The 26,942-nt window shown below is 36.4% G+C and overlaps 3 protein-coding genes across 4 annotated transcripts; 2 read left to right on the top strand and 1 right to left on the bottom strand.

Moving 5' to 3' along the window:
• The first annotated feature begins 1,372 nt into the window (after positions 1-1,372).
• LOC132175170 (uncharacterized) lies at positions 1,373-8,237 on the top strand. Of its 2 annotated transcripts, none has more exons than XM_059587023.1 (6): positions 1,373-1,402; positions 2,505-4,209; positions 4,351-4,602; positions 6,498-6,578; positions 7,401-7,898; positions 7,993-8,237. In XM_059587023.1, the coding sequence occupies exons 2-6, from the start codon at positions 2,932-2,934 to the stop codon at positions 8,047-8,049; spliced, it is 2,166 nt and encodes a 721-aa protein (XP_059443006.1). In that variant the 5' UTR covers positions 1,373-1,402; positions 2,505-2,931; the 3' UTR covers positions 8,050-8,237. The 2 variants fall into 2 exon arrangements, with proteins under 2 accessions (XP_059443006.1, XP_059443005.1); XM_059587022.1 differs by lacking the exon at positions 1,373-1,402 and adding an exon at positions 1,413-1,612.
• A 3,959-nt stretch (positions 8,238-12,196) lies between these two features.
• LOC132176086 (CASP-like protein 1F2) lies at positions 12,197-13,319 on the top strand. Its single transcript, XM_059588208.1, has 3 exons — positions 12,197-12,699; positions 12,776-12,899; positions 13,030-13,319. The coding sequence occupies exons 1-3, from the start codon at positions 12,500-12,502 to the stop codon at positions 13,267-13,269; spliced, it is 564 nt and encodes a 187-aa protein (XP_059444191.1). The 5' UTR covers positions 12,197-12,499; the 3' UTR covers positions 13,270-13,319.
• A 3,026-nt stretch (positions 13,320-16,345) lies between these two features.
• On the bottom strand, positions 16,346-18,496 carry LOC132173971 (uncharacterized). Its single transcript, XM_059585682.1, has one exon. It carries the CDS (start codon positions 18,325-18,327, stop codon positions 16,663-16,665), a length of 1,665 nt encoding a protein of 554 aa, XP_059441665.1. The 5' UTR covers positions 18,328-18,496; the 3' UTR covers positions 16,346-16,662.
• Positions 18,497-26,942: the final 8,446 nt, after the last annotated feature.

Raw genomic sequence — 26,942 nt, 5'->3', positions numbered from 1 at the left:
ACGAAGTTAAACAAATAAAACAAGAAAAGGGTGGATTTTCTCACTAACAATGGGACCATAATAAGGAATTGATATTCTATGCAATCTACTGCTTAAAGAAGAGGCTTAGAAAAAATTGTAGGGCTCATATGAGAGGGGTTTCTTGTTTGAGCGATTTGTTCGGACAGTGAATCCTTGTCGAGTGATGATAAACATCACGCCGAGCGTGCATAAACAATCATGCATGCGGGTGTGATGTGAATCATCACTCATCCCTGCCTGAATTATAGTGCTCATATAAAAGAAAGAAAATTACGTAAGTATGTATGGTGAAAGAAAATTACCTAAGTGTATGGTGTGAGGGTTGAATTGAATTGATATATAAGTGGTTAGACGTCACTCGACGTTTCAATCAACATATAATATATGATATGACACCAAAAAAGAAGAAGACGAAGATGACGGCAATATTAGGAAGCTGCCAAACTTGAAGGTTTCCAGCTAAGAAGAAGACTTTGTCCACCTCACGCATCTGAACATTAATTTGTGGGAAACCGCCATCACCCGTATATTCGTCTTCATTCAAATGCAGCCTATAACTAGAGTTGACCTCAAGGGATCGGAGAGGAAAAACATGCCTCAAATCGTCTAGTTTGATTAATGTAGATTATTTTTTTTGTTAAAGTATTAATTAAGGGAGTAAGCATTATTTATCAGCTTAAATTTTTGAAATCAAAACCTATTGAATTCTCTAGAAAAAGTCCCTTGTAAATTGAAGCGTGGTTCATGTCTTCATGATTAGCACTTAGGAGATATCTTCTTTACAACTTTTACTCAATTTTCTTTGTAGGCCAGAACACTATTCTTTGTGATGGAGGACATCCCACATGCAATCATATCATTCAGAATATGAATTGCAATTTTATTACCTGAAAATTTAAGGGAAAAAAAAAAGAAGAAGAAGTATGAATTGGTCCGTTCACTATGCTTAAAAAAAAGAGTCTCTTTTAGACCACCGGCGTTTAACTGGTCATATGTTTTTTTTGTTTTTAAAGCCAAATTTGGTCAGAATCCATAAAAATCACCTCACATTAACAACAATTTAGCTAAGTTTTTTACTAGTAATGGAGGATAGACATTGGTCTCTTGGGGCTAAGCAAAGGACAAGTCATGGCAGTCTAAATTTGATGTCGACAAGAAAGAAAGGAGCGCCCGCAACTTGGAACCACAAACAGACGGCATATCACATGCGTTTTTCCTTACCCTTTTGCCAAGTTGCGGTATTCAAGGTACAAACGCAGCCAGCCAAAGAATTCTGGCTAAAGCGATGATGACCCATCATTTTTTTTTTAGAAAAAAAAACAAAAATAATTTGGGAGGCTTAATACGAGCCATCCACCAATATTCATGACCTTTTTCTTTGGTGAGTCTAATCAATACCCAGTACCCCACACACACAGATTTAGATTAAAAGTAAACACAATAGTTTAACAGATTAGATGAATAGAACACAAGAGACCCGAAGGAGAAAAAGGAGGAAGAGAAGCTTAGAATAACAAAGAGAGAGAAATTGGGTTTTGGATTGTTCTTGCTTAATTCTATGTTATGTTGTGTTTGATCGCAAGCTTAACTGGTGCGTTTTTTTTTTTTACACACCCCCCCTTGATGTTTTTGTTTTTATTAATATTATTTTTGGATATGTTAGTGGAAATTGAGGAACAGCTTTGATGTCACGGACATCATTGAGTTTAGCAGCGATTTGAGGTTTTGATGTTTTTGACGTTGCTATCTGTTGTGGTTGGGGAGAAAATTGGGAAAAGGAAGGGTATTGAATACTGGGTCTTATCCTTCTTGTTGTTCTGGTTTCAGAGAAATGAATAACTCAACTGACAACGAATAATTTTGACATGCTTAGTTAAGTTGGGGGGAGGGGGTGTTAGTTTCATCTCCTATGCAATGATGAAAGAACTAAGTTTGAAAATGGATTTTTTTTTTTCCTCTTTCTTACAGTTTCTGATCAACCAAAAGTAACACTGAGGAAATTCTTGCAGGAGATGGTTGGATAGTTTTTATTTAAACGGTCGGGTTCTGGTTTTTATCGAAATTCTTGCAGGAGATGGTTTGGATAGCTTTTATTTAAACGGTCGGGTACTGGTTTTTATCTGTTGAGGTCAACATTTATTAGGCTGAGAGCGTTCCAGAATTTGTTTTCAGTTTATTATGAAGCAAAACTGGTCAAATTGGATTATTTCTATTATTAGTAGTTGTATGATGAAAAGTTACTTCGAATAATTAACTTTATATTATGTGATTACTATCGTAGTTATATTTAATTTTCTTTTTGTACATGGGATAATTAAGGTAAAGAAGAAGATAATAGTTTATGTATCCTTCTTTAAATGATTGTTGATTGAAAAAAAGAAAAAGAAAAGATAATGAAGTTTGCAGATGTATTTCTCATTCACTCTGTCTTCTCTATCAGCACAAAACTTATGGAGTTGATTTTCTTTTGAATTTTATTCCAGGATAGTGCATTGATATTTGGAAAACAATGAATGGCACTTTGCTCTTTGCTTCCTGGTATGAAGGCGAAATGTGGATTCCTACCTGTTCTTTTCAGATTCGGGATTCTTGACCGAGTTTATCTGTACTATTTAGTGAAGTGCCATGGTTGAAATGGGATTGCATTTGGTAAATAGATTTAGTACTCTTGATCAAAGAGATATATAGATATGAAATCAGATTAGACAAGGTTGCTTCTTTTATTAGTGGGAATTAGTGCATGTGAAGTTTTAATTTTCTTTCTGGGGATTGGTAGGGCTGGGTGACTTGATTTTAGTTGTTCATTGGAACTTAAAAGTGGAATAAGGGGAATAAATGTGTAGGAGTAGATAGGGTCAATAAAAGAAGACCTTCTAGAATATTCAGAAGAACAATACACTGAACTGTAGAATGGGCTTGCCTCAAGTGTCCTCTGGCAGTATTGCTGAGGAAGTGGCAGCATCACTGAGCACGTTTGTGCAAAATCCACCTAGAATTGTTGCTGTGAGAAGTTGTGACTTGAGTGCAATGCATGGAGGAAATCTGGGCAACCGCATTCAATTGGATATTCCAAGTGCTTCTTTCGGAGAGTTGCAAAGGAGAACCATCCCAGAGTTTCCAAAGGAACCAGATTGTTCAATTATGCATAAAGATGGTAGATCCAGCATGCATAAGCTGAAGATTAACTCTATGGAACAAAATGGCTTGTTTCCTGGTATCAGTGGACGGAATACTCAGACACCTGTTCCTAGGATTGTGGGTTTTGAATCAAGGGCTTTAAATTCTCCTATTAATGTGTTTGATGGAAATCAATCTTCTTCTGCTGTGGCTAGTATAAAAGATAATCCAAACGAGGCCACTGGATCAGTGGTCAGGAAGCGGTTATTGTCTCCTTTGAATGGGATGCTTCTCACTGATCAATTTAATGGCGATTCTCTAGACATTGGCAGTGGTGTTGATCAGAGTAATTTCCACAGTAGTAATGATCCTTACAATGTCTCTATGTTACAAGAGCATAAGAGAGCTCATAAAGGCAACTCCAATTATTTCAATACTCCAATATGTTCTCTGTCATGTTTCCCACAGTGGAAGAATTCATTGGATGATAATTGTGGAACGAAGTCAGTTTTTTTCACTGATGGCCCATTGCTAGAAAAACAGGACTCTCAATGTCATCATCATTTTATATCATCGACTGAATGTAATTACTCAGGAGAATCAACCAAGGTAAGGTCCCAAACAGGGGCAATAGCCATACTTCCAACTCCAAAAAAGGTGGTTTCACCTCCCTTGTCTTTGTCTCCCCTTGGTCCAAAATTATCCGAAAGGGTGAAATCTACAGGAGGATGTAAGGATAATACAACAGAGTCAGATGATGACAATATTACTTTCAAGGATATGGAACAGTCGCTTGATAGAACTTTCTCAGGCTATTTATCTTCTGGAAAAAACAATATTAGGATGCCAAGTAGATCATCAGAAGATCTTGATAATTTGCAGAAGAAGTTTGACCTGTTTATTCCTCAGAATACCACTGGCATGGGACAGCATTGGAGTCAGGATTCTGACTTTACTTCCCATGTGAAATTGGTTAGATCTCTGAGTGGACTGCCAGTTAGAAGGTCTTTGGTTGGTTCATTTGAGGAGTCTCTGTTGTCTGGTCGGTTATTATTTGCGAAAGTTAGTCAGGTTGGCATTTAAATTCAGTCTTATGATATAAGTTCTTATTTCTCTATTTGATTCATAATGAATTCACTATGGTTTATAACTTGGCATTATCCGGTTTTAATTTCACTTCCCTTTTTTTTTTTAAAAAAAAAAAACTTTCAGAGAATTGAGGGTTTCCTTGCTGTTCTGAATGTTACTGGAGGGAATTTCTCACCCAAGTCACAGAAACTTCCATTTGCTGTAACCAGTGTGGATGGAAATAACTACTTATTGTATTATTCAACAATTGACCTTCCCGCAAATATGCCAGCAAGCAAGTGCAGGGGTGCCAAAATGAAGAGGAACCTTAGCATTGATGAATCACAAGCAGAAAAGAGTCGCTTGCGTATACCTATGAAAGGACGCATACAACTGGTAAGTGGCTATTTAACTTGCTTTTCATTTGTATCTAGAGGAAGGCATTGAGTTTAGGTTAAATTGTTTTTTCGCATTAAAAGAGCTACTGGTGTTCTATGATTATTAGGAAACTACCAATAATGATCATGTGGTATAGGAGAGATTTTGATCTCATTATTTTAAGCTATGTAGTTCCCAATGTGGGAGAAAGTAAGATTGATATATGTGATGGGCAGCATAAATGGAAATTTAGAACTTTTGGTCTCAATATTGAGAGCACTGAATTTAGGATGGTATTAAGTCCCACCATAATCGTAGGTCACACCTGACATCTCTAGGTGTCAAGCTAGGATCAAATCGTCAATTGAGATGGACAGCTAGGATTTTTTCACGTGCAGAAGAAACTGATTGGACACTCATTTTAATGCCAATTGTTAGGTCCCGTTCGAACAAAACATGCTGTTTGAGTGCAATAATATCTCCACGTGTCAACTTTTGCGTGGAATGACGTGATGCTGTCTCGACACTAATTTAATGTGTTTGACTCGATGCTATTTGATCGGAAGCATATTTCGTTTGAATGCTAATGCATATTGTTGAAAAAATTTGGCTATTTAAGACGAACGAATTGAAGGCAAAAATTTCCCTTCTCCCTTTTTTAAGGCCGAGTGAGAGAGAGATACAGCGAGTTTCTTGAGTATTCTTGAAAATAAGAAAGAGAGTCTAGTGAGAGAAATGAAGGACTTTGAAGAGAAACTTGGAAGTGAAGCTCTAAAGGTATGATTTTTATACACCCCTTATCTGCATTGTCATTTCTAAGCTTGTAGGCTACGGAAATATGATTCTTGTCGTCGTGGATTTGTGGAGCTATTGGGGTTTGTAGGAGTAAGTTTGGGGTTGTTTTAAAAGAGTGAAAGTGGGAAGTTAGGGTATAATCAAAAGAATAAATTTTTTGAAATTCAGTAGTTTGAGTAGTTTGTTCGGCTACGATGGAGTGTAGGAGGAAAGTTATGGAAGAAAAATTGGGATTTGGAGTAGTTTTTTGTGGAAAATACTTGAAGCTGAGTATTTTCGTTAGAATGTGATAGGTCTCAACTGCTATGTATGGTATTAACCGTATTATGTTTTATGCATGAGAGCAGGAAGGCTAATTTTATGCACGTTTTTTATGTGTAGAGCTAAAGCAAAAGATGACAGCATTAGTGTTTACCTCAAAGACTTTTATTGTGTTTCCCTTATATTTACTAGAGTCATAAAATATGTTATAGGAAAAGTTTTAATTGGTCTTTCGGAAAATAGCATTAGTGTCTAAGGTTTTTAGTAAAACGAGAGAGAGGATTTTATCAAATAAGGGCTCACGTCACACACGGTTGATTGGAATCATCTACTGCTGAACTGTGGACTTACAGTTACACCTGTAAAATGTTTATTTTACATCTATAGCCAGTCAGGGAACGAGCAAGCCAGACGGTTATGTACACTTGTACAATAGGATCATAGGGTCAGACTTTTGGGAGTCCCATGCTGGAGACTTGGTCATTATAAATCATGTTATGTGGGCACGTGCCCTTTCACTATCGTATAGTTTTGTATAAATTGTGAATATGTAATTAAGTTACATCAATGAAGTGATGTTATTTCTAGTGCTCCGGTACTTCTATAAGTAGGTGAGTTTGTGGTTTTACATGATAAAAGGAAAAGAGAAATTTTATAGCATGTCTTTCTGCTGCAAATATTTATTATAAGGATAGTGTAGTGCCTCATGGATAATCGCAAGTATTTATTGCCCTTAGATCGGGGTGGGGTGTTACATCATGTATTTGTGCATTAATGCATAGCATGAATGATAGCTGATGGCTTTACTGCTCAAGAGAAGGTTGCCATACACTAACAAACTGAATTGCTTATGGCAGGTTCTCAGCAATCCAGAAAAGACACCTATCCACACCTTCTTTTGTAATTATGATTTGAGTGACATGCCAGCTGGTACCAAGGTAGTTTTCCATCACAAACAGAAGTTTTTTCAGTATTTAGCAAATTCTTTTGCATGATTAATAATGTGATTTCTACTTGGTTCTTTTAGAAGTTTGCCAATACTTTTTTGATTGGTTCAAGTAACAGCTATATTGGCAGGTATTTGAAATTTTGATATGGATTTGAAGACAGTCATTCTATTTCAGTACTTTAATTTGGGATCTATGCTGTATCACCTATGCATTAATTCTGTCCTTTGTTAATCTGAAGTTTTGTGAGTTCCAAGTATGCTTGATTGCTCGCAGACATACATGTAATGAGAAAAAAGTTGATCCGTGACAGTACAGATGTCAAAAGGAAAGTTGCGGGGCATATAAAGGATTGTGGCATCATGTAATATATTTAACATTCCATTCCCATTGGAGGGAAGGAGGAAGATAAAGTAGTGGGGGAGCATGCTATGCGGCGGGTTCAAACAAGTTTGAACGGGTGCAACTGGGCCTACTAGGCCTGAGGTCAATCGAAGCTCATCCTGAGCATGATCTCTTTCTGAAATTTCTTATCCAAAAATAGCCTTAAATAGCCCACACCCTGCATACTTGCATTAAGCACAAAATTTTGCTAAGATTATAATATAGATTTGTTTTCTCATGGTTGAAAAATCAATACTGTATGTGCTGAGCTACTCAAGTCTAGCGGTGATGCTATATAACCTGCATTATATTATGTGGTTAAACTAAACATATTCGTATGCATTTTTTTTCTCTTTCAAATATGTATATTGTTAGTGGCCTGAGATTCTTATGATGGTCATTTTCATCTCCATGTTGCTCAAATGGAAGACATTTTTGCGGCAAAAGATCACTCTGGCTCCTTCTGCTCCAACTTCCATATCTGGGAATGAAAGACCTAGAGATCTTCAGTTGAAAAATGATGCCATACCCTCTTTGATCCCAAAAACTAGTCAAACCATGCAGCTTAGCGATGGTGATGCTAACCCAAATGGGGTTGATGATGTGCATATGGAAATGATGGATGCTGGTAGGGAGGACAACTTCCCAACAAATACGAATCATGTAACTGAAAGTAAATCTGTATACAGCCCTCCTAAGATCAATGAGAATGCTACCACCCCCGGTGTTCTGCGCTATGCTCTTCACCTCCGATTTTCATGCCCTTTACCTAAGAAATGTTCAAGGTCAGTCCAGAAGTGCAAATCTGATTCCTTATCTGAACCAGCAGCAAGAAGTATGGACATCGAAGGAGGGCGGCGCTTCTATTTGTATAACGATTTGAGGGTGGTCTTCCCCCAACGCCATACGGATGCTGATGAGGGCAAGGTATTATATATAAGACATATATGTTGTATATAGCAGGTTGGATGTCAGCTTGTTGCATGTCCTTATAACAATTTGTGGTGTTTCTACATTGCAGTTACATGTGGAATATCATTTTCCTTCGGATCCAAAATACTTCGATATCAGCAACTAAAATGCACTGTACATTCTTTCTCAGAAGATAATTACCCATCTGTAGTCCTCTGTACATCTTTGTTTCAGATGAAAGATCTCTGTACATACTTGTACATATAATCTGGTTATCTTTGGGACAATTCCCCCTATTCAATTTGTAAATATTACTTTATGTTCAATAATTAATCAATTTGATGCTCTTAATCATTCTCAGATTCAATTGCTTGTTGACCTTTCTTTATCTGAAACTATGGGAGTAAAAATTGTAGTGGACAAATGAAAAGTCTCTTTGGTTGAAATTTGGCCAAGTTAGCAGGTTGGATAAATATCCTCCATCTTTATCTGAAACTATGGGGGTAAAAATTGTAGTGGACAAATGAAAAGTCTCTTTGGTTGAAATTTGGCCAAGTTAGCAGGTTGGATAAATATCCTCTAATTTCAATTGCCCGAACGACTTACACTTCGAGTAGCCCCATGGAGAAGGGAGTTCCAAAGCCCACTTGCCTCGGGGCAGCTCAAGGTGCGAGGCCTTTCTACCCTAGGCAAGTGAGTCTCGTAGGCCTTTACCCTTTTGTATCATCCAGATAATCAATTGTAAGGGATCTCAATTCTCGGTGGATCAATCCTATTAATAGGCTAACAATTCTTCGAATTCTCTCATCTTCCTCTTTAATTTCAGCTTCATTTATTCTACCACAAGGGATGGTAGTCCCATCATCCAAAGCTAACATTTGATATTACCTAGAACCCTAAAATAGATTGTATAGGTACAACATATCCAATAGAGATGAAAAAATAGCATTTCTCTCTGTAAAACCATGGTACATATCATCTGCACTGTGTCAGCTATATTGGCCCTTTGCTTACTCACTAAGAAGAGACTGCACGCACATGCTTCCTTAAGACACAATAAACTGCGAAAAGAAAATGTGAAAAGTTGATTCCTCAGTGGTATTATTAGATCTCATTGGCTATCAGAAGTAATGACAAACGAAACATAGGTAATGTTTGGTAACCTAGAGATTTAGCTAGAGTCGGCAAAATTCTTAATCCATAAACCTGTTAGCAATGGAGAAGTTGCATCATTGGAATCAAGTGGATCTGATGTTATCAAATAACAACTTCTCTGTCGTAAAGGTATCTTTGAAAAAAAAAAAAAAAACTACTTCCACGAATAAATTAGGTGTGTGCTTCCCTGGTCACACTCGAGGCAGTCAATTGAAAAGGATAAAGTTTTTGTTCTAAATTGGATTGGAATATTTTTTTCCAACTAAATCTATTAAATTGATATATGTTTAAAATGCGTATAGCATGCAATTCTCGCGTGTAATATTTTAAAAAATGCATGTGAGAATCACCAAAAAAATAAAGGGGATATTATCAGGCCAGTTGCGAAGCGTGATGGAATGTTATAATCCTAAGTATCCCACATGGGTCAAGTATAATCTTAACCGTGTATACATATAAGCTCTTGGACAACCTTACTTTTTAAGCTAATTTTCAAAAATAATTTCTACCCAAATTTATATTGCAAAACCACCGCAAATCAATGTTATAACTAGGGCAATATTATGACCCTTTTGCGTGGTTGTTAAGGAAATATTGTTTTGCAGTTGGGTTGATTATCATGTTATGTCATAACTGGGGCAATATTATTTCTTTTGCGTGGTTGTTGAGGGAAATATGTTTTGCAGTTTGCTTGATTATCATGAGAAGTTTCTGACACAAGTTGTTTTGGAAATTGCGGACTTGGTGGTGTGTACTTTTCTGTGCAAGTGCAAAAAGGTCCATTTTTGTTGCTGGAAGAAGTATTTCTTGTGACCTATGTCTACATGCATCCAAGAGAAACCCAATGGAATTTTCTTATTAAATGATGGCCCCTAATAAGGGATTAATTCCAAATGACATGAATGATGAAAGAACCACAATTGGGCATAGGGTTAAATTGCATTGGAAGGCAGCCCAGCTATCAGGATTTGGATCTGAAATGCCTCTAATGAAGTCCTGGTTATATAATATGCTCCCATATCATCATCACCATCATCATTAGGTCAAAAATGGTGCTAGGCTCCACTACTTTCCTAGAAAAGTTGACAGAAACTGTCCTGTGTGTTGAAAGGAAAGGGATGGTAGGACTTGCAAGTCCATGTGCTGCATGTAATTTCAGATCATTGTTTCCACCCACCATATTATCTTTATAAGATAGTAAGTGTATCCTACTAATATTCATATTATCTTACTCTTTAACGTGACGGTTAGGCATGATACTGTCATGTCAAGTTATTTAATTTATATTCTAACACTCTCTTTCACGTGTATGCTCAAACTTCTCTTAATAAGTAAGATCCAACACGTGGAATATTTAATTGAAATGAGAGATGAATGATAAAGACAAATTTTCGAATTCAAAACATTTACTTTGATACCATGTTAAATCACCACTTATCTTAAAAGTTTAAACTCATAAGAAAGGGAGATGAATTTAATGATTTAATTATCCTATATAGAACATATATCTATTAAGAAACTATATCATATATTCTAACCGCCCACCCCACCCCAATCGAACTTGTGGAACGTCTGATGTGGTGGTCGTGATCGCCCTCCAGTGGTGCCGAAGAAGAGAAAGTGCAAATTTTTGTTATTTGATGCAGCTCTGACTTGTCACAACTACCGCATCAAAGAGCAAAAAGAATGAGAGTAAAAAGGGAATGTGTAGAGCAATACTCAATGTTAACAGCTCGTTTGTAGGACTCATCACAACTACCACATCAAATAGCAAAAAGAATGAGAGTAAAAAGGGAATATGTAGAGCAATACTCAATGTTAACAACTCATTTGTAGGCATGCATGAGCTCACACCCTTGATGCAGGAGGAAAAGACAAAAAAAAATTTAAAAAAAATTATTCTATAAATAAAATGTAGTAGTAGAAAAGGGAAATATTAATTTCTGTGATAAAGAAAATTAGAAAAAGAAGAAAAGTTGCTTCACAAATTAAAGAAGAAACTTGTACGTAATAACCACAAGCTTTATACAACTTGACGTGTAAGACCTCCTTTTACTTGCATTGTCTGCAACTTTTGGAAAAGCAGCATCCAAATTCCAAAAAACAGAGTGTCCTGCATCTCAAAATTTGGGAAACGTAAATACATTTTCATATATTCCACCAATTCATCGGAAAGCTTTGAGGTGGTTGGACTATCCAAGTCTAGCAATAGTTTTGGGACGCGGAGTAGTATGGACTATGATGATATGGGAGCTTCATATTGCTAAATTTGGCTTTGATTTTTGGACCACAAAGCTATTGTCTAACTAGATTTGAAATATAGATTATCATGTTGATTTGAGTGATGCAAATAGTGTCATGAGCATTACGTGTACTCTATCACCAACTTTTACGTAAATGAGTAATGCTGCTATTTACATTTATTTATTATACCGAATGAAATAGCGTATTTTAAATGACTTTTCATATCAATTACTTAAAACACATCACATCAATTAATATAATAAATGAGTGTAAATAGTAACATTACTCTATATAAACAAGATGTTTATGAGAAAAGTTTAGCATTTTCTTCCTTTGACAATATGCATTTTATGGAAATGAGTGTCACATGGCAGTCCACATTTTAGTGATTGACGTGATAAGTGTTATGTGAACTGCTACATCTATTTGTAAGGAACTTGTAGCAAAAGTTGCAGTATTCTTAGGAGGGCTCGAGTTGTTAGACACAAACTGATTACCGTGTCAAAGTTGGCTGTGTCATTTTATCGGATTGGTATCTCCAATAATTCTCTACCCAAATAAATTTTAGGCTGTCCAACTACTTATTCAAGCATGTAAGTCAAGTCTTATGTAAGTTCTCTCGAGTGTCCTATTCAAATTACTAATAATTTAGACAAACAAAAATTGTTGAGATTCCTTATCCATTTTGTTTGCTGTCATACAATTTACAAGGAAGCTTACAAATCTGTGACATTAATTTTGTAGTGGAAGTTTGTAGTATTTAAATGCATGAGGGACATCCGTTACTACATTCAAGTCAACCCATTAATCTTTTCTTTCCTCTTCATTTATTGGGTTTCAAGGAAAATTAATTATAACTAAGTCCACTGTTAAGCCTGTTCTGGCTCAAATCATCACAAGTCAAAATCATCTAATGCTCTGTATACTTGTCCCAAAGGCCAAGTTCTGCTTCTAATCCAAAGAACTTAGCCAAATGGGATCTGAAAACTAATAGTGTTTGAGACCCCATCTATTTTTTGCGCTCACATCATCATTGTGGCCTAGAAAGATTCCTCACCTTTTCTCTGCTATAAATACGCCCATTGACTTCACACTCTTTCTCTCTATCCTTTCATCTGCTTTAGCACTTCTTTGCCTCTGTCTATCTCCCCTGTTCCACCTTTGTTTTTGCTCTGCCTTCTACAGCTTTTTGTTTTCTTTTTCTGAAAAACCTCACAATGGATAGCACTGAATCCAAGTTTCCTCAGAACCCACCTCCGAAAACCCAAAAGATTGTCCTTGGAGCCCAAATTGGCTTGAGAATTTTGGTAATTGCGACTGCATTGGCTGCAACATGGGTGATGCTCACTAGCAGGCAATCGACAGAGATCATTGGCATCACCTTTGATGCTCGATATAGCTACTCCTCTACTTTCAAGTAAGATAAAGCAAAAAAGGTAAAAAACCACTTAAATATGGAGCCCATATTTGCTTATTCATCCTTCCATTTGCAGGTTCTTTGCTTTTGCAAATGCTGTTGCATGTGGCTTCGTTCTGCTGTCCTTGATCTTTGTCTTCTTTTTCCGTCGTCAAGGCCTAAACGCTTCCAACTACTACTGCTTGTTCCTACATGATTTGGTATGGTTCTTTTTGTTCTTTTTGTTCTTTTTGTTCTTTTTTTTTTTTTTTTCTCGTACTTTCAAGTCTCCAATTACAAGTATTTCAGGAAAAATGTCTAACAATTAACTTCTGGTTTTGATTGTGACAGTTTATCATGTCGTTGGTTCTTGCCGGATGCGCGGCTACGACAGCTGAAGGGTTCATCGGACGGTATGGGAACAGACATGCGGGTTGGACTCCAATCTGTGATCACTTTGGCAAGTTCTGTAACAAAATGACAACTTCTGTCATACTCTCTTACTTGTCTCTCTCCTTCTTGCTGATGCTTACCATCACCTCTGCTAGCAAATCTAGACAGATTCAGGTTTCCAACTCCTCCTTGGTTTAGCTGTATGTATCCAAGGAAGTAGAAGAACAAGAAAAAGATTGTGATGATGAGAGACATATGTAATTTGAATGATTCTGTTTTCATTACAACCCCAACTTCTTGATTTCCCAACCTTTTCCATTTGCAAATAGGAATAACAAAAGCAGCAAGAAAACGCACGATTTTAAAAACTAAACCAAGATTTACCGACAGTTTGAAATTCACAAAACCGCTGAAAAATATGGCCCAGTTCATTGGCCACGGTTGGGACCCCCGACAGTGTTTATAATTTCAGCTACAAATGAGGAGTTGCGTGATACTCATGGCATAGAAGGCTGAGGTAGATGACAAAATCAACCTACCCAAACCTAACTCGTCAGAACCATCTTTAATAGAAGGGTACTGTTTTTATGGTAAAGATGTATTCCTTCTTACTTCTATGGTAGCATTGAAACGCTTCCTTTGTTTTGTTCTTCAACTTACCAAGAAAAAAGAAGCTCTTTATTTCAATCCCATGTAAAAGATGTGAAAAGAATCTGACCAAACATGCAGCTTTTGAATTTAATAATTTAATTAATACCCTAACAATTAGTATTAGTATGGTTTATTAACTCACTAAAAATAGGTCTCCTAGAGGTAGCTCAATCAGCTGGGACCACGCCTAATTAAATAGAGATTACTAGTTCAAATCTTCTTCCCACTCTTGTACAGACATGTCAAAAAAAAATACTCACTAAAAATAGAGCAAGGTCCATTGTTTCTTTTTTCATGATGTTTCTTCTTTCTTATGGGTTTTTGGGTCATTATGCTTACTTAAACTAGGGCCGAAGAAGTAGTAGAGTCTTTGTGTCTATGGGCTCGGTATCCCGCTCCTGTGATACTACTATAAACTTTGGTCCAGGCCACCACATTTGGTCTACTTCACTCTAACAAGCTCATGGACGGCCTGCCACTTACTCAACAATCCCATTCACTCAACAATCAACAGTTTAGGCCTTAGAGGTAGACTAATTTTCTTCATTCGAGTAGGGTTGGCAATTCATATTAGTAGCTTAGGCCTTAGGGGCGGACTAATTTTCTTTCCTCCATCTGAGTAGGGTTGGCAATTCATATTAGTATGATAGGTTTAAATTGTGTTGAAGCATGTGCATAAAATTATATAAATCAACCATAACTTAACGAGGGAGACACTTAAACCTTAACCCACTAATTTCATATCGAATTCGTAAATCGTGTCAAAAAATTTCAGCCTTAAATGTCGCGTATTGATTTGAGTCGTGTCGAGACACAAATATAAGATTATAGATTAACCATAACCCGACACATTTATTTAAATGCATTAGATCTCTCAGTCTTAACCAACTAATTTATCATGAGTATGTGTCAGGCCGACGGGTCATATAAAAAAATTTCTTCCCTAATATGAAGTTATTATCTGCCTTGAAGCTGCAAATAAAATCTATTTGCACTCTTTGAACAAATGAGTCGTAGGCTATTCTGGATTGAGCTGTTAAATTCATATCTGAGTCTCTGACCCTGCTTTTGTGCACGCATTTTGGCCAATTCTAAGCCCAATGTTCGTTTGCAGTTTCACTCTCTTGAAGTGCTAGAAAGTAGAGGATAAATAGGCACCAAGAGAAACAGAGGGTATTGCTATATATGTAGGATCTGCTCTTGATTGCATAATATTAATCTTCTAGTCGATAAGTGTTCAAAATATTAATCCAGTAACCCATTTTTCACTGCCATTCTCATTCATGAATGCTTAATTCACAGAACAATCCGAGGCTGCTTCATCCTTCATTTATAGCACCACCATCCATTCAAACACAGAAATCTTCTCCTTGAAACAGAGTGGAAACTGACGAAATATTTTCATATTGATAAGCAGTGGGTACTTCTGAACCAAATGCAGAACATAAGGTTCTCTTTTACCAAAGACAGCATTAATGAATCTAACATACCTTCAAGAAGTTTTTTTTTTTAAGTAACAAAATTCATTAATAACCAAAGGGCGCACCAAAATATACAAGAAAAAAGCACCTAACCAGAAAAAGAACAGAAATCAAGAAAGTCATGAAAACTAGAAATAGGAAAACAATCATAGCAATCATCCATTGGAAAAGGATATAAAAAATGAAGGCCTTCAACTCCACCACCGTCTTCTCTCTTTCTTTAAAGCTTCGATCATTTTTTTCTCTCCAAATACATCACATCATGCATAGCAGAATCATTTCTAAGGTTCCCCAGACTAGAGTTGTCTTATTTCATGTCCAACTAGGGTAGTGATACCTTCTTGTTTGGCATAAGGCAGGGAGGTCTCAAGACTCTCAAACAAACAGGCGCTTAGCTTAGAAGTGCAAATCAGATTTTGGGCAGATCCCTACTCGTTTAGGTAACCGCCAACACAGTGAGTGCAATTCTGGGCAATGCGTTGGACAAATGCACATGCTCAAGAACAAATGCACATGCATCAGACCCACTCACCTAGAATTAGGTGGGCAGCAGAGGAGACCTGTCAAAGTACCAAAATAGTATATATTACCAACTTCTTTGGCAACCCCATTAAGACATCAAATTGCCAAGAAACCTGGTTTCTGAGCCACAAAAGTAATCAGAGATCATTAAAAAGCTTATTTATCACATATGGAATATTCATGAAACATGAATTTAAGTAATGGCCCAAAAGCGAATTCCCCGATCTTTTAATCTGGCCTGAACGCAGAAGTTTGAGAAGCACAACAAAACCGCTAATTATTGGATCCACCCCAATAAGAAAAATCGGACCGGATCCGGTGCAATGAAGCTGCCCATTGCATACTCTGTTCGAAAATGGGGTACTGAATAGAATGTCCCGAAGCCTTTATTGAATCGACATTAATAGAACGGATCAACAAAGAAAATTGAAGCCTCTATACCTCTACATTAGAGCAAACTAGGCAATAATTGACTAGAAGGCATGCTATTTCTCGTGGATGTCTGGTTTTAGTAAAACTTCTAACATTTAGCATCAATCATAAAACTAATCCAAAGGAACACAGAATGATTTCTTCATGAATCAAGCATCTCATAGATGAAAAGAAGAACCAGAAAAGTATGAGTTCACATATAAGACAGCAATATTATTTATTGAGCTTTGGGGTTAAAAAAAACAAATAACTCCAATCCAGTTAGGTGACCAAGCCTAGATCATGTCTCTAGACAGAAGTATTCATCAACAATTAAGCTAGCAACATCTACATTTCTGCCGCAAATAAACATCGATTATGAACATAAAAACAGAAGAAAAAACAAAAACAAAAAATAAATTGAAAATAAATAAAGACAAACTATTGTACATACAGATCAACGAATCATCCTCATGTTCCTATAACCATGGCTTGGCGCCAATTCAGACCACCTTCCATTCCATTGCTAAGGTCTGGAGAACACGCCCAAAATCTTCCCACGACCAAGGCTTTCCAATAGCTTCTTAGACCCCTCAACATCCATCTCAACCAGTTTCTGCAAGAACACACAAGCACCCGCAGCAACCATTTGTTTCCTACATGTCTTGGAATGTACAAGTGTGGCCAATAAGGAAACAGGGTATTTCTTATCCAAATTCTGAACCAAAGGATCCAAAAGCTGGACTGCAGTCACTACCCCCCTCTCATCCTTCTTGAAAACCTTCCTATTTCCCGCATACAACATCAAAATCGACAAAGCCTTGGCGGCCGCTTCTTTCTCTTCCACGGCCTTACCATCCAACATCTTGATCAAATGACCAACGCCCCCGCATTCACCAATCTCCTTTCGGGTTCTTGTGCTGAACCCCAGCTCGTAAACAGCACGAGCCGCCGCAACTCTCACCCCCAATACGCCACAATTCAAGACGCCCAAAACCCTGGCTATAAACCCATCTGAAACAACAACTTCGGCGATTGGTTGGCACAAGGCTAAGTGCCTCAACAAGTCCACCGCGACCTCGAGACTCTGAATGGTAGGAGCCGAGTCCCAGAAATTCTTCAAGCACTCAACCCCACCTTCCTTGACAAACAAAAGCTTCAAGCTTTCATCATCAGAAACCAAATTGCACAAACACCCAATTGCGTTTTCTTGCGCTAATACAGTCCCCGAACTCGCAAGCCCCAGAAGAACAAAAACCCCATTTTCCTCAACGAAATTCTCTCTGATTTCGCTGAACACAGAGAGATTTCTCAGTACTCCGGCTGCGAAAGCCTGAGAACCGGGCGTGCCGGCCTGACAAATCTCCAATAGCGACGAAACCCCACCTCGAGACCCAATCGCCCTCGCATTCTCCTTCGAAAAGGTCAGCGCTTGGAGAGCCACACAAGCTTGTTCCTTCGCGAACCCACTTCCCGAATCCAAAACTCGAAGCAACTGATTCAAAAGCAACAAACCCTCGGCCATCAGTACGGGCTTGCTACTGTCCACCATCGAAATCCTCGAGATCGCAACGACGGCCTTCTCTTTCATCTCCATGAAGCTCGAATCGAGCAGGCGGACGAGCACGGGGACCATTCCCTGCGCCACAGCGATCATCACGTTCTTATCGTCCGCTTCGAGAAGCCTCAGCAACGAGTCCATCGCCGAGCTCTTCGAATCTGCGGTCCCAATCTGCAACCGGGTTATCAGATTCCTCGACTCAGCTCTCACGGTCTCTCTCTTCGACGAGGACGAGCTCGAACCCGGAACGCCGCCGTCTTGGAGAACCCCGCTCCTGATCAAAATCTCGCCGTCCTTGACGTGGCGATCGAGCTTGGCCAGGACAGAGTCAATGTCGCTCTGGGTCTTGAGCTTGCCTTCTAAGCAATCACGGGTCTGACACTTGCCGCAGAGCGAGACGGCGTCGTTCAGGGTGTGGGAAATGGAGTGAAGCAGGTCGAGGGAGAGAGTGTTGGCAGAGGAGGAGTTGGGGAACTCGGCGAACTCCGTGAGCTGGGCTTGGAGCTCGGTGAGCTTAGCTCTGATCAGAGACCATTTCCCTTTGAAGGCCTCTGCGTGTGGGATACTGTCTAGGAGGGACGAGAGGAGGTCCTCGGAGACGCTAATAGGGTGGATTTCTGGTGCTTTCATGGCTGCCGAGCTTCGTGTCTTTGGCACACAGAGAAAGCCAGAAAAGAAACGGATACAAGAGAGACACTTTGTAGGGTTTAGAAAGAGAAAGAGATATGAGTCTCGGTTTGTTGTGCTGTGCTGCGTTTGGGAAACGACGACGGAGCAAGGAAATGGTGCGAAGAGAGAGAAGAGGAGACGCGACTTTCGAGCTTGAGCGTGGGGAGTCGCCCTTATACCACTTCTCCACAACTCGGCCTTTGACTCGGTCTGTGGGTTCCCGACAGTATTAAAACTCGTTAGTTTTTTTAGGAGATCATATCGATTAACATGGGATCTCAAATATTTAATCGTTAATATTCTAAACTAAACTATCCTAAGAGCTTGACTATTGGGAATTTAGGATTGAGAATAATTAAATTGAGTTGAACCTTTTTTTTCTTTCAATTTAGTTTATTCAACTAATAAGTAATATGTGTACAACATATATATATATATATATATATGATTTATATTTTTAAAATAGATTTGGAAATTACATGTATTTTGGATGCCATATATTTTTAATAAGCATGTAATTCTCACCTCTATATATATATATATATATATATATATAAATCCTATGCATTTCGAAATCAAGTTATTTTAATATATTGGGTTTGAGGGAAAAAAAAAATTGTCTGAGAATTCACTCAAATATTTTATTTTCTTTTTTACAATTACTTCAAAAACTTTGGTTTGTTAAAAAGTAACCCACTTACTAAAAAATGGGCTTTGTTTGTTAAATCATTTTCTTATTTTATTTTTGTTTTACTTTTATATCACATTAAAACAAATTTAAAAATAAAAATAAAAAAATATCCTCTAACAAGTATTAAATGTTCATTTGCTTTCAATCATTGGTAGTTATTTTCACAAAAGCGAAAAAGCACATTGAGTGGACTAAATGCAAAGAGTAGTTATTTTCACAACTCTATGGGTTATACTCCATAATATGTCATATTCATATCAACGTGTTTTGACCATTCACCATACCATTTTTTTAACGATAATTTCTCTCATAAGTCCTAACTACAAATTATACGCTGACAACAACTATATCAAATCGTTTTCTTTCAATTTTGTCAAACCAACAAAATGCTCATAATTATTGGGGATCAAGAGGCTCATGTTTTGCTCTTCCATTCAATGCTATACATAATATTATGCTATTTAACAAATTTAAATAAAAGTGACAATATACACCACTAAATACATAAAATATAATCTTAAATATAAAATAATTGGTCTCTAATTCAAGTGAAAATAGAGAATTGTAATTAGAGTTGTCAATTTATTACCCGGTTCACGAACTTGACACATATCTAACATGAATTTAGTATATTAAGAATGAGGGGTCTAGCTCATTTAATGAAATGAGTTAAATTACGATTGATTTATATAATTTTATATTAATTATTCAACACAACTTGAACTTGACAAATAACATTTAAAAATAACAAGTTCTAACGTGATTCATAAATCCAGTACAAATTGCAGTTTGACACCATTGATTTTTTTATTTTTTTTTAATGGTGTCGGATTGCAATTTATATAACATTTTAAGCTAATAATTTTTAACATAATTCATAAATTAACCACAAAATTAGCGAATTCCAATCCACCCCATCGGTCGTAGTCGACTTTGAGCTAGCTAGAGACTTTAGTTGACCGTGCATTACACGCAAAATGACTGCACGTGAGAAGAGTGTGAGCCTATTGAGCAAATCGGAAATTGAGCCGAAAGAGCAGTCAGGGGCCTCAGTTAAGAGCTACAGTGGGGCCCATACTTTTCAATAATACGGGCCTTTATGAGATGTAATGACTAGTGACAGGTCAGATAGCAAAAGTTGCCAAGTCCACCCCGCCTTTCTCGGGGTCTTTCTAACCTCACGGCACACTTCCTCACAGACCTCTCTTCTCTTCCGTACTCGGGTTATTGTATTGTATTTGTGGTCCACGTTAGAAAATTTGGCCGTGACCGAAGTTCCGTCGGCGGTCGTTGCGTTGCATTCCTCTGGTGCGTGAAAGCATTGCGTCATCTTTTGCAAAAGAGCGTTCTTGTGATTAGGCTGCTAAAATTTATATTATAAATCTATATTTGATTTGATTTACACAGTAATCCAGATTTGATTGCAAATTGAGAGTCTGAGACAATCGTTATAATTAATTATTTAAAAAGAATTATTTGTGCAAGAGTTTTCTAATAATGTTATTATATCTATCAAACGCCATTATATTTATTATGAACTATAAAAAGAGGATAGTTTCAATAAATCTCCTATAATTGTCATTCTTGAACCTGATCTATTTTACTTTTGTAAAAAGAGTGCTAATAGCCTAATACCATACAACAATATTTATTATAAGTATTTTATAAGTGGACGTAGCACTTTTTTTATGACCTTTATTATGTAAGCCTCCACTAAAATATGAATTATCTACGTAATATTTATCTTATTTATAAACTGAAATATGAGTTTACAGAATACTTGACACGTTAACGCTTAAAATTTGTAGTGCCATGTGACACTTTTCTTATGTTCGTAAAATGTGAGATTTCCATCTTAATTTCTACGAAGATGGTAGTAAATCATTGTCCATGTTTCATTTTCGCCATCTACTTCAACCACAAAATCTCAAATTATTTAATCAGAGAAGTCAACCCAAATCCAAGCTCTAATCCCCCAATAATTTTCCCTTGTACTTTGTAGAACGTGAATAGTCTATAAATAAATAAACTTGACGACTTTAATGCACAATTTCGCGGCAGCAATAAAGGAGAAAGCGTGGTGGGATTTTATGGAAGGAATAATTGGGCTGGTACATCAACAAGACTTTAATTTTAACGAGGAACAATACGTTAATCTATCAATTAATGAGAATAAGAAGAGACATGTATCTACCGAGCGGCAGCGGTTCATTAATTTCAAAAAAATTCTCATGAAGTTGGATATGTACTATGGTATAAATTCGATTATTTACAATAAAAAAATTATCTATATAAGTCTGATTAATATTAACTACTTTAAAAATTATTAATGTTCTAGTGAAACTATATTAGAATATGACTCAATTAATCTTGAAAAAATGCTTAAATTTTTATCGTCTAAACTCTTCTTAAATCGTTTCTAATAGACAAATACAACCATAATCATGAGCGCTCTCTAGCGGGCAAGTGATAGCCGTGTAAGCTAATTTATTTATTTAGATTTTAGGCATTGCTTTCAATGGATATAGAAAAGGCACATAATGAAGCAGTTGGCATGCATACGTAAATGTGAAGATTTAGGCACAAGATGTTGACGGTTTACGTACCAAAAGCAGGCGTTGAATTCTTCCACCTTTTTTAAAAGTCAATGCACCACACAATGCAATTTGATAAGACGGGTCGATCAATTCATTTTCTTTTCTCTATTGATGATGGACGCGTCATCACTATTTAGAAGTTTATTGTTGTATTCAATTCGATTAATTTTAATTTATTAACAGTATCATACAAGGCTATATCAATTAAACATCTGAGTTTTGGTCAATTGATAAATAGGATCCTTAATTATAAAATTAAAAACTTAAAAGCTTATCTCTCACAAGACTCACTTAGTGATATACATAAAAATAGGATTATCATACAAGGCTTATCTCTCACAAGACTCACTTAGTAACATACATAAAAATAGGATTATCATACAAGGCTTATCTCTCACAAGACTCCTAGTGCTTGAAGGGGACGCGTAGGAGAGAGTAAATATGCTCAAGCATGAAGAACAATGGCTAGGGAGTTATGGTAATATTTTGCTGGATGCCAAACAGAAGCTGAGTAACTGCATAGATTGGAAAGTCCAACACGTCCACCGTCAAGGCAATTGGGTTGCTCATACGCTTACAAAACTTTAATTTTATGGAAGTAATAGTTTGGCTGGTACATCAACAAGACTTTAATTTTAACGAGGAACAATATGTTAATCTATCAATTAATGAGAATAAGAAGAGACATGTATCTACCAAACGGCGTTGGTTCATTATTTCAAAAAATTTCTCATGAAGTTAGATATGTAATATGGTATAAATTCAATTATTCACTATAATTAGTATTAGCTACCTTAAAAATTATTAATGTTCTGGTAAGGCTGTATCAGAATATGACTCAATTAATCTTAAAAAAACACTTGCAATTCTCGTCGACTAAATCTTCTTAAGTCATTTTCAACGAACAAATACAACCATGATCATGAGCGCTTTTTAGCGGGCAAGTGGTAGCCGTCTAGACTAATTTATTTATTTAGATTTTAGGCATTGCTCTTTATTTTTTTCTTTTTTTTTTTGTTATTTTGGCAAGAAGGCATTGCCTTTTTCAATGGATATAGAAAAAGCACATAATATTGGCTCCGTTTGATAAACGATTTTGCCATGATTTTGACACCACTATTCATCTCACTTTTTTCATTTTTTTTAATATTTTCTTACTTTTTACATTACATCAATTATTTTTTATTATTATTCAAATAAAAAAATTACTACAAAACAAAATTTTTTTTCATTTTTTCACACTAAACATTCTTACTTTTTCACCTTTTTTTTTTTTAAAAGAAAAAAACATTCTTATTTTTTTTTACATCAATCACTTTTTGCTCTAATATCGAACAAAAACCAAAACAATCACGTTTTGCTCCAATATTGAACTAAAACTAAAACAAAATCGTTTATCAAACCAACCAATGAGGCAGTTGGAATGCATACGTAAATGTGTAGATTTAGGCACAAGATGTTGACCGTTTACGTACCAAAAGCAGGCGTTGCATACTTCCACCATGTTTACAAGTCAATGCACCACACATGGAATTGATAAGACGGTTCGATCAATTCATTTTCTTTTCTCTATTGATGATGGACGCGTCATCACTATTTAGAAGTTTATTGTTGTATTCAATTCGATTAATTTTAATTTATTAACAGTATCATACAAGGCTATATCAATTAAAGATCTGAGTCTTGGTCAATTGACAAATAGGATCCTTAATTATAAAATTTAAAACTTAAAAGCTTATATCGATATCCCACAAGACTCACACTTAGTGAAGTATTGAGAAATTATTTTTTTCCCAAATTTGTCATTAAACATAAAAATAGGATTATCATATTATGTATCTTAGTTAAGCAAATTTATAAGTTTACTTAACACTTATCACATCAACTATTTACAATTAAATGTTACGTGAGCTATTAAAGCGGTGCGCGGCGTACGACTTCAATGCTATTGGGCGGAGACTGCAAGTAGTACATGAAGTAGCTAGGTTAAAGTTTTCTCTTGAAGAATAGGGTCTAAAGGAGAACAAATCATGCTTATAAATGACCTACTTTAATTAATCACCATCCTTTTTGAATGGTTAATGGTCTCTGATCCCATCATCACTTTTCCCTTTTGATGGAGAACAAACAAAATAATGATTAATGCATTGCAATTGGACATTTCCCTCCATTCTTTCAAAGTAGATCCAACCAAATAATCCCTCCATCATCATTTGTTTTAATCTTCATTGATAAGGGAAAGTGAAATATATATATTAATTATTCAACCTGAAAATTTAAGTTAATAACTGAATTTTTTTTAATGATACATGAACTCCATAGCCAAGTGCACACTTGTATGATGTAGAATATCTTAATATATACTCTCTTTGCATTCAAGTTTTACAAATATTGAAACCCAAACAAGTGGTGTTCGATTCAAAATGCTTTTGAAAAAAGAAGAGATCCAAAGCGGGCAATATTTAAACAGCCATGAGGGACGTCAGAAAAATGACTCCGATATATACAATGTGGAAAAAGGGCCTATATGATCTAACAAAATTGAAGGCTTAAGGTAATAATCAAAGAGACCAAATATAATACAATCAAATCGATATAAAATTCCTTAATAATTATAGTTATTTCTTTGCCGTCGGAAAAACTTGGTTGGAATAATGTTGCCCTTAGGAAGCCCGGCCGAATAAACAACAATCCTAATGGCATTGTCGGGCTGTTAAAATCAATAATAAGTGGGAATTGCTTTGGCTATTTTCAGAATGATGAATGAGACGGTGATATGCATTATGTATAGGTACAGCGAGCAATTGCCTATCAACTTCACCCTTCTTTTCATATGCCATTGTCAACAACAATAGACAGCTTTTTGTAGCATCCTCACAGCATTTTTCTTCTAGCTATTAACATTTGTATCTTTGTAAATCACAATAAAGATTTGGTTTGGGATCGTAACAATCTCCTCCAAAACCTAAGAAATTGTGAGAGGTTTAAGATGAATTCCATTTGTTTGAAATTGTGTTTAGATCAAGGCTGATTTTTTTTTTTATACGACTCGTGAATTCGACATGAAAGTAGTGGGTTAAGGTTAAGAGGTTGTTCATTTAATTAAATGAGTTGAGTTATGATTTATTTATATAATCTTATACATCTACTTCCACACAATCTAGACCCAATTATATACGAACAAAAATTGCAACCCTCTTCCTTAGATTGTCCAAACACCTTTTCGAGCAAGAGTATCAGCAAGCTCTTTATATACGATTGTAAAAACAGAAAATGACGGGGGAGATAATCATCAATCCATATCCCATAATGAAAGGGTAATGTTTCTTCCACATTGCATTGACCATTTTATGGTTGGATGTGCCATTATGTAACAACTAACAACAACAACGTAGGATCGAGGGCAATTATGGTTACTTGGTACAATCTTTCTAAGAAAGTTAATTTAATTTAATTCTTTGAAGTTATATCGAGCGCTATCCAAACTTTGAATGAAAGGTTAGAAATGGAGCCCACTGTTGCCCAAGTGTGAACATAAACAATGACTGCTGCGCATGGTGGGTATGATTTTCTAAAGCTGAAATGCGAAAGTAAAACTTACTCCGAGCCCGAGGCCAGCCATGGAGTTTCTTCGTAACTTCATGCAAATATTACTTGGACTTTCCTGTCCCAAAGGCCTTTTGCCAGCAGCTGGCATACCTTTGTAGGCACGAAAAAGTTCCAATCACACGACAAAGCACGAAAAAAAGCTCCTGTATTCATTCACACATATATATGCTGACTCAGCCCAACAGGTGTTTTTATTATTCATATTTCATAGCTTTTGAAGTGTGATAAGAAAGGAATAATAATTAAGGGACCCCCTCAGCCAAAAAGATTGTAAAAGCCTAATTAATAGAATAATATCTATCTGTTATAAGCTCATTACATATAAGCAAATAATCAGATAGCACCTAGAGAGAGGGTGCATAAAAAGGGTTAGTATTGAGTCTCTTTCTCTCGTAAAAATATATGACTTAACCATTAAGAGTCCTCCGTGTCGGCCCCTTTGGGCTGGCATCATTCCGGTGGTTGTCTTCTTATTTTGTAGCTACGCATCGCTCTATTAAACCATGAGAAAAATTGCATTAACAAAGTGAAACCGATTTACACAAAGAAAATGGGTGGAGCCGCACAACAAATACAACAAAACAATCCTAAATACTATTGAAAATAGGCCAAAAGATTCCCTGGCTAAGAAAAAGGCCGCCATAAACGGCAATTTGACACAATAGTCCAAAGGCGAAAAACAAGCACGCAATAAGGAAGAGCATTGAAACCAGTTGGATTGGAGCAGCGGGAGAGAAATACCAAGGCTTTGTTTGGCAAAGTCTTTCTTTTTCTTTTGTTACTTTTCCCAAAAAAATTGACATAAAAACATTATAACTTTTCTAACTTTTTATATTACATAATTCATTTTTTATTATTACTCAAGTAAAAAAAATCACTATAAAACAAAACTTTTTCAATTTTTTATACCACTATTTTTACTTTTTTATACCAAACATTCTTTTTTTTTTTTTTTTTCATATCAATTTACACCGATTACAGTGTTTAAGGAAAAGGCTTTGCCAAACAAAACCCAATTCACTAGTTTAGCTCAATATTTGAAGCCCAACATGGCTTACGGCAGCCAGCTTATAGGCCGGCTGGGTTTGTGACCAAGGATTTGGGCTAAGCCCTCAACTTAGGTTTTAGACATATGGCAGATAGTTGCCCGATAGATGAGCCCACGTGGGTCATATTGGGCCAAGGCCACAACCACAAACAATTAGTGGTATTTTTCGTAAAAAGGAGAACAGAAATGAAATAAAGTTGAATGCAAGTGACAGAGGGATGGGTACGTGTTATGGGCTACTTTTTTGAAGAAGAAGCTTGGAATATATAATAATAATGCATAGAATTTTGAATGCCATGTGTTAGAAAAAATTCAACTACTGAAAACATGATGTGAAAATGACACAATCTGAAGTCAAACAGACAAAAGCAAAGGTTGTGCTGTGTGGTAATTAAAACTCCAAAAGCACCATTAGGTGGGCGTTCGGCATTGGCTGCTCTTAGCATTGGAATATAACGAGCTCATAAAGTGATCAAAATCAAAGGTTAATAATAGCTCTCTAAAGTCTAAACCATCTGTTTCCTATTATCTTCAAACCTTAAACCTTGACTTCATTGAAAGAATTTCAGATCAGAGATATTTTTTTTTTTCATTATTCAACTTTGATTCTCCTAAGTTTTTCCCGTTTACA

The sequence above is a fragment of the Corylus avellana genome, chromosome ca3, assembly GCF_901000735.1.
Source record: "Corylus avellana chromosome ca3, CavTom2PMs-1.0".
Taxonomy (NCBI): domain Eukaryota; kingdom Viridiplantae; phylum Streptophyta; class Magnoliopsida; order Fagales; family Betulaceae; genus Corylus; species Corylus avellana.
The sequence above is the reverse complement of the archived record's forward strand: the minus strand, read 5'-3'. Positions and strand labels throughout refer to the sequence as shown.

Coding starts and splice junctions, on each gene's coding strand:
- LOC132173971 (XM_059585682.1), bottom strand. CDS start 18,327: ATGAAAGCACCAGAAATCCACCCTATTAGCGTCTCCGAGGACCTCCTC.
- LOC132176086 (XM_059588208.1), top strand. CDS start 12,500: ATGGATAGCACTGAATCCAAGTTTCCTCAGAACCCACCTCCGAAAACC. Junction 12,700..12,775: donor AGCTACTCCTCTACTTTCAA/GTAAGATAAAGC, acceptor TTCCATTTGCAG/GTTCTTTGCTTTTGCAAATG. Junction 12,900..13,029: donor GCTTGTTCCTACATGATTTG/GTATGGTTCTTT, acceptor TGATTGTGACAG/TTTATCATGTCGTTGGTTCT.
- LOC132175170 (XM_059587023.1), top strand. CDS start 2,932: ATGGGCTTGCCTCAAGTGTCCTCTGGCAGTATTGCTGAGGAAGTGGCA. Junction 4,603..6,497: donor TGAAAGGACGCATACAACTG/GTAAGTGGCTAT, acceptor TGCTTATGGCAG/GTTCTCAGCAATCCAGAAAA. Junction 7,899..7,992: donor CGGATGCTGATGAGGGCAAG/GTATTATATATA, acceptor TCTACATTGCAG/TTACATGTGGAATATCATTT.